Genomic DNA, 8,190 nt, shown 5'->3' with positions numbered 1-8,190 from the left:
TCCTATTGGTTCCTCACCAATAGATCCAGCGTTTCTGCTGAAGTGACGTTTGTGCTCGAGTAACAGCCTCTATTCTTCTGGGAAGGTTTTATGCTAGATGTTGGAACATGTTAGAATTTGATTGCAGTGCCATTGGAGTTGCCATGTTTACAACACAAATATAGCCATTTTATTTACTATCCAAAACCACCAGGGAATTTTGGAAGAGAAATTAGTGGAAAATCTGAAGGAATATGTTTTCTTTGAGGACTATTTTGCCTCACAGCTCCCTGCATGTATCCCTCCTTCATGAATGGAGTTTAAGTTCTCAAAACTATCATAAAACAGTGTCTCAGTCATCAGGCAGTGAATTCATAACCATTTCATGTAGTAACTTTGTGAGGGAGCTTTTAGAGGTGGACGTCTGGTTCCTATCACCACCACAGTCACACCAGCTTTGTTGACATCTTTACCACTTAATTATTCATTTTGAAATTATGGTGGAATTCCAGGCGGCACCTTGACATGGTGGGTAGCGCTGTCACCTCACAGAAAGAAGGTTCGAGTCCCCGGCCAGGTGACCAGGATCCTTTCTGTGTGGAGTTTGCATGTTCTCCCCGTGTCTATGTGGGTTTCCTCTGGGTTCTCTGGTTTCCTCCCACAGGCCAAAGACATGCAGTCAGACCATTTGGACATGCTACCCCTAGGTGTGAATATGGATGTGTGTGTATGTCTGTCTGTCTGCCCTGCGGTGGACTGGCGACCTGTACAGGGTGTATCCTGCCTTTCGCCCAATGACAGCTGGGATAGGCTACAGCACCCCCCCACAACCCAGAAGGAGAAGGCTTAGAAGATGTGTGTGTGGTGGAATTCCTCTTTAAGATCATCTAAAAAGAGACCACCATTATCAAACTAATTTATTCTTTTCCCCACTGATATCCAATCCAGTCATATTCATTTTTGACTGTATAAAATTATATCCGACAGTATCTTTGGTTCTCAGATCCTTCAAATCAGTATCGGTTACAGTATTTTCTTACAGGTCAGACTGAAATCTCCACAGTTGGTCAGAGCAGCTCTGTCTCCTATCGTTCCTCACTGTCTGCGTTGTGCTGAATAGTAGGTTTAAGGCCTGCGGTGATTTATGAGCAGCGCTGCTGAGCCAGACAGTAGATGCCACCTGGCCCACATTGGCTAATGAGCCGCCCCCGGCTTATCTGGGCTACAGGAGAGGGTGACCCACATGACCGTCCGCCCAGAGACTGCAAATGTCACCTTTTTTAATGGAATATCCTCACAGTCCTGCAGCGCTGGGCCACTGTCCTGCTGCCTGCAGCGTGCACCTGCGTCCTGCTAAAGACACCAGACAGTAAGCAAAGAAAAAAGACAACTGCAGCCATAATGATTCGGTTAAACTTGTTATTTTTGTAGGTGCACTCTTATTTCAGTGGAAATAAGCAGATATGGTACTGTTATTACATTAAAGGGCCCATTTACTACATTACTATTGTTATTTTTAACCTTGATAGCCACTTATGTGATTTTATGTAGCAAAAATGGCCAAAAGTCATTCCCCCAACACCTCTTTATCTCTTACAAATAAACAGATTTAAGACTGATATGTAAATGAGCTCTGTTTATGTTTGGATGTCCATTCTAAAAAGCAGTCCAGGATGGAACACTCCTCTTATATCTTGAGCGTGAATGGGCAGTGCTATACTACACTTTTTAAAAAGGCGGTTCTTTAAGGGATCTTTAATAAAAGGAATGGTTCTGTGTACACCCCTAAGTGCTATATGGAACAATTTCATGCTTAAATGGTTCTCTGCATGGTGAAATGGCTCTTCAGATTGATAATGTGTTGTACATGGTTTAATATGGAACCTCTTTGAAAATGGTTCTATATAGTAGTGAACCAAAAAACTGGTCTTCTTTTGTTACAAAGTAAAGCTTTTAACAAAAGAAGTACTTGTTTAGGTGCTGTATAGAATCATGTACGTCTCATTCTCTGTCAGTCTGAGGCGTGCAGATGGATCTATATAGAATTCATGGTACTATTTAGAATAGTTCACTTTACTAAAGAATCCCTGAAGAACCATCTTTTTTTAAGTGTGTAGGTGGATATATGTAAATGAGGTCTTATGACATCACAAACAGTTAATACAAAAAGGGCTGTTTTCACAGCTTAGTTTCCATATATTATGGAGCCCCGCTGGTGACATCCTGTATAAATAAAAACAATGCATGGCTTTAGTAAGTCATGTGAATGAGATGATTAAATCGTGGCCACAACTTAGTAAAGCGTGGCAACAAGATCCTAATGCGTGGCCATGACTTAGTAAGGCGTGGGAAAGAGATCATGCCTTACTAAGTGGTGGCCAGGCATTATTTTTATTTATACAAGATGTCACCAGCGATGCTCCGTATATTTCACGAAAACGAGGACGTTTTCAGTGATATGGGCACTTTAACGCTTAAAGGGGTACATGTTGTGAAAGGGTTTAAAGGGGTTTCTCAGTCCTGCTCCTTGTGTTTTCCTGCCCCAACACATCCCTTTCCTCCCCACAAGGTGTTTGGGAATAATCTGATGAATAAATTACGTGTATTGGGACAGTAAACAGTGAACATGTGCTTAGCACGCAGCGCCAAAGGCTGCAGCTGAATCGCTGGATCAGACTGACGAGTGCGCATGCGCTGTGCGTCACTGTTTACTGTAATGGCGGATGTGTCCGCGGTTGACAACATGAAGAATTATCAGAATTTTCAGGGCACTTTCGACAAAATAGACAGAGAGCAGAGCAGATATCCTTACTGCATCGTCTGGACACCAATCCCCGGCCTGACGTGAGTATCCTAATCCCTTAACTCGTCCCATAAACCCGTTTTAGTGTCGTGGTCTGGAGCGTATCAGAAGAAAACCAGATGTGGGTGTTGAAGTCCTTCGTTTAAGCCTCCACGGTTTCTCAGTTTAGATAATGAACACCAGCTAATAAATCATGAAGCCGAAGTTTGGCCAGCCTTTTATGATTTTCCGTTCCACCTTTAATGGTGCAGCAGTAACTGTAGCTGCTGCACCATTTAAGGTGGAACGGGAAATTCGAATATGAAGCCTCATTCAGATTGTTTGGTTCAAATGAATTCAGTTTCCTGATTTAATAACAGAAGAAAGAAATGTGTAAATGCTGTTAAGCTTCACTTCATATTAGACTGTATGTGATTATGTAACCTGTGCCTGTCTAATAATGACGTGATTTTTTGTGAATGCTGTGTTCCTGCAGATGGTTCCTGCCCTTTATTGGTCACATGGGCATCTGCACGTCCACAGGTGTGATCCGAGACTTCGCAGGGCCGTATTTTGTGTCTGTAAGTGTGCATCATAATCCTGATATCACTGTGTTTGATACGTCGTGCTGTATAGAACCATATGTCTCATTCTCCAGAAGTCTGAGGCATGCAGATGGTTCTATACAGGATTAATGGTTCTAAACCGAACAATTCCCTTTACTAAAGAATCCTTGAAGAACCATCTTTTTTAAGTGTGTAGGCTGTATATGATATGTAAATGAGTTCTTATGACATCACAAACAATTAATAAAAGGGTTGTTTCCATATATGGACACACTTTGTTTTTTTATTTCTTTTCTGATATTTAAGTGTTTACTTGCTACATCACTCTTATTTATACGGAGCCCTAAAGATGCCTTACTAAGTCATTATTTTTATTTATATAAGATGTCACCAGTGGGGCTCCTTATATTTAACGCAAACGAGGACGTTTTCAGTGATATGGGCACTTTAACGCTTAAAGGGGTGCATGTTGTGAAAGGGTTTAAAGGGGTTTCTCAGTCCTGCTCCTTGTGCTGTCCTGCCCCAACACATCCCTTTCATCCCCACAAGGTGTTTGGTAATAATCTGATGAGTAAATTATGTGTATTAGGACAGTAAACAGTGAAATTGTGCTTAGTACGCAGCGCTAAAGGCTGCAGCTGAATCACTGGATTAGACTGATGAGTGTGCATGATATATGTTGATCTCCATCATGTCTGTTGTGTGCAGGAGGACAACATGGCATTTGGGAAACCAACAAAGTAAGTAAACATGACCTCAAGGTGCATCAATGCAGTATGTGTACTTTGGTGTAAAGCAGGTTTGTTTAAAAACCTCAACATCTTGTTTATTGTGATTCTCAGGTACTGGAAGCTGGATAAAAACAAAGTGTATGCAGGGGGCTCAAGCACATGGGATGCAGCAGTGCACGACGCGTCTGAAGAATACAAACACAGAATGGTAAAGACAAAGGAAACCTCCCTTCCCACCTGGCAAAGCCGCTTACTTTCAGTTTATCTGTCTGTAATGCCAGAGTTCACTAGCCGAGCTACTTTAACTGACTTTCTCTCCTCTTCCTGCATCACCTCAGCATAACCTGTGCTGTGATAACTGCCACTCTCATGTCGCCATGGCGCTGAACCTGATGCGCTACGAAAACAGCACCTCGTGGAACATGGTCAATCTCTGCTTGCTGTCCTTCATCTACAGTAAACACGTCAGGTGAGCCCAGACCTACCAGCTAACCCTTAGAGAAAAGTCACATGAATAAAACACATGGTTTTTGCACACTTCACATGTTAAATGTGACTTTGCTGTAAAAAAAAAAATCCCCTAATTTCTGATCATAAATTAAGCTGCAGTGAAATTGTTATACAGAGCAAAAGCACAGTATTGGTTCCAGAAGTGTGTGTAGGGTAACTATGGAAATGGGTCTGGTCCAGGGGTCAGCGGCATGCAGCTCTTACTGTCCTGTTGTGGCTCCACAGCAGAATTTGATTTGTAGGTAAAAATAAAATTATCCTCCTTTACAGTAAAAAAAAAAAAGCTCTGCTGATCATTCAACACAGTTTAACAATGAATATGGTCTTACAACCCCAATTCCAATGAAGTTGGGACGTTGTGTAAAACATAAATAAAAACAGAATACAATGATTTGCAAATCCTTTCCAATCTATATTCAGTTGAATACACTACAAAGACAAGATATTTAATGTTCAAACGGATAAACTTTAGTGTTTTTTGCAAATATTCACTCATTTCGAATTTGATGCCTGCAACACGTTCCAATGAAGTTGGGACACTGGCAACAAAAGACTGGAAAAGTTGAGGAATGCTCAAAAAAACCTGTTTGGAACATTCCACAGGTGAACAGGTTAATTAGGAACAGGTGAGAGTCATGATTGGGTATAAAGGGAGCATCCCTGAAAGGGAGCATCCACTTTGTGAACAACTGCGTGAGCAAGTAGTCCTACAGTTTAAGAACAACGTTTCTCAATGTGCAATTGCAAGGAATTTAGGGATTTCATCATCTACACTCCATAATATCATTAAAAGACTCAGAGAATCTGGAGAAATCTCTGCATGTATGCGGCAAGGCAGAAAACCATCACTGAATGCCCGTGACCTTCGATCCCTCAGGCGGCACTGCATTAAAAACCGACATCATTCTGTAATGGATATTACCACATGGGCTCAGGAAGTCTTCAGAAAACCATTGTCAGTGAACACAGTTCGTCGCTCCATCTACAAGTGCAAGTTAAAACTGCCATGCAAAGCAAAAGTCATATATCAACAACACCCAGAAATGCTGCCGACTTCTCTGGGCCCGAGTTCATCTGAGATGGACTGACGCAAAGTGGAAAAGTGTCCTGTGGTCTGACGAGTCCACATTTCAAATTGTTTTTGGAAATCATGGAAGTTGTGTCCTCTGGGCCAAAGAGGAAAAGGACTGTCCGGATTGTTATCAGCGCAAAGTTCAAAAGCCAGCATCTCTGATGGTACGGGGGTGTGTTAGTGCCCATGGCTTGGATAACTTTCACATCTGTGAAGGCATCATTAATGCTGAAAGGTACATACAGGTTTTGGAGCAACATATGCTGCCATCCAAGCAACGTCTTTTTCAGGGACGTCCCTGCTTATTTCAGCAAGACAATGCCAAGTCACATTCTGCACGTGTTACAACAGCGTGGCTTCGTGGTAAAAGAGTGCAGGTACTAGACTGGCCTGCCTGCAGTCCAGACCTGTCTCCCATTGAAAATGTGTGGCGCATTATGAAGCGCAAAATACGACCCCGGATTGTTGAGCAACTGAAGTTGTACATCAAGCAAGAATGGGAAAGAATTCCACCTACAAATCTTCAACAATTACTGTGTTGAGTAATTGAGTGTTGTTAAGGAAAGATGATGTAACACAGTGGTAAACATGTCCCTGTCCCAACTTCTTTGGAACGTGTTGCAGGCATCAAATTCAAAAAGAGTGAATATTTGCAAAAAACAATAAAGTTTATCCGTTTGAACATTAAATATCTTGTCTTTGTAGTGTATTCAATTGAATATAGGTTGAAAAGTATTTGCAAATCATCGTATTCTGTTTTTATTTATGTTTTACACAACGTCCCAACTTCAGTTGTAAATGGAGTCAATGTAGAACTGCTAATTCACCCTTTAACCCTGAAGATCAGCGCAGACCCGCTGGTCACCATAGCAACACAGACATCAGTTTTGCCCAGCTAGTAGTTAACGAAACTGCAAAGAGGCAACATTGATAATTTGGAGATGAACAGACTGATGTTTTTATAATCACTCCAGCTGGTTTCCCGATATGTTTAATCTGCAGCGAGAAACTGAAATACTAAAAAGTTGCAAGGCTGAAGTCAGTTTCTCATTCTCCATTTCCAGCTACTCGTTTAATTTGTCCCGTTCCACCTTAAATGGTGCAGCAGTTACATTCTGGCACCTTCATTTAAAGTGAAACGTGAAAAATAGAACAAGAAGCTGGAGAATGAGAAGTGACTACTACCCCTGTGTTGTATTGGTGTACAAGGGTGTTTTCCTCTTTTCTGTGTGTCTTAGCTTTGTGGGCTTCTTGAAGACGTGGCTGCCCTTCCTCATGATCTGCGGAGTCATCGTCACAGTTACGCTGGCCTTCAAGCTCCAATCAGCAACACTGGACACAATGAACCACAGTGGATAAGACAGCTGTGAAGTGAGAGGGTGAGAGGGGTCACCATCGGGGGCACTCCAAACCAGCTAGCACTGTAGCAAAAAGGCGAATGTAAAACGCATAGTTTAAAGTACCTCAGTGTTAATTAACACCTCTTTATGCCATCATATCTCACGGGAGTGACCGCACCTTTGGGCAGACCGACCCACTGAGAGACTTTCACAGCAACTGGCTCTCTGACATGAAGACCAGCAGCATACGAAGACGACCATCAGACCAGACTTGCACCTCACAAGCCTCCTGCTCTGAGATTGATTTACCTGGACATGCTCTGCCCACAAATGTGTTCCTACAGAACCCTGGGAAAAATCCCACTTAACCTAATAAGAAACTGTAGAACCGACTCAGTTTATATCACAATACCTACATTTAGAGCCAGTAGTTTACACTAATTTACATTAGTGTTTTACAGTTTCTCATTAGATGTAATGGGATTTAATGGGTAACGTAAAGCTGGTCCCACCTCACAACAGTAGCTACAAAAGAACACATTTGTGGGTGGAGCCTGGAAAGGGGGAAGTGGTTTATTAATTCTTATTAATTCTGGTGATATTCAGACTTCCTGTTTGCAGATGATGCCATTACTATTAATGGTGACCAAGCAACTCCGCTCTGGGCAGTTTTTACCATATCATCTCTATTATTATTCTTTTTTGATGATTTTTATTATGCAATACCTCTTGAAATGGTAAACCTCTGTTAGACACTCCATCCAGGATACTATGTCATTTTTAAGGTTGACTCTATATGTGGCAGAAACAAGGGCTGCTTTTCCTTTTGATCTCATTGTTATTCATTATGTCTTTGTGTTTTGAATTTAAATACACATCTACCATCTGAATGTAAGGCCTCTTGCTTATGTTTTATGCAGGAATGTGTAGAATGGAGTATAAGTCTAGTTACAGGTCAGTGATGTGATGAAATATTAGTGTTATTGTGATAAATTACGCCTTTTCTGAGTGTGTAATGGGTAGATTACTGGATTAAAATGGATTATTAGACTAAAAAAATTATATTCTGGATAAATCAGCTTGGTGATTAGTTCGCAAGTGATAAACATGGTATCTGTCACAGAACATTTGCCATAAGTGGGAGCTAATGGTATGCAAGAGCACCACTGAAAGAGAGGAAACCCACACCAGCAGCATTGTGTATATGCAG

The 8,190-nt window shown here is 41.6% G+C and overlaps 1 protein-coding gene across 1 annotated transcript; it reads left to right on the top strand.

The window, feature by feature from the left end:
• Positions 1 to 2,650: 2,650 nt before the first annotated feature.
• On the top strand, positions 2,651 to 7,870 carry tmem222a (transmembrane protein 222a). The gene is made up of 6 exons (XM_017703871.2): positions 2,651 to 2,823; positions 3,258 to 3,342; positions 4,036 to 4,067; positions 4,170 to 4,266; positions 4,397 to 4,527; positions 6,879 to 7,870. Exons 1-6 carry the CDS (start codon positions 2,669 to 2,671, stop codon positions 6,997 to 6,999), a joined length of 621 nt encoding a protein of 206 aa, XP_017559360.1. The 5' UTR covers positions 2,651 to 2,668; the 3' UTR covers positions 7,000 to 7,870.
• The last annotated feature ends 320 nt before the right edge of the window (positions 7,871 to 8,190 follow it).

The sequence above is a fragment of the Pygocentrus nattereri genome, chromosome 24 (assembly GCF_015220715.1).
Source record: "Pygocentrus nattereri isolate fPygNat1 chromosome 24, fPygNat1.pri, whole genome shotgun sequence".
In the NCBI taxonomy this organism is placed as follows: domain Eukaryota; kingdom Metazoa; phylum Chordata; class Actinopteri; order Characiformes; family Serrasalmidae; genus Pygocentrus; species Pygocentrus nattereri.
The sequence above is the reverse complement of the archived record's forward strand: the minus strand, read 5'-3'. Positions and strand labels throughout refer to the sequence as shown.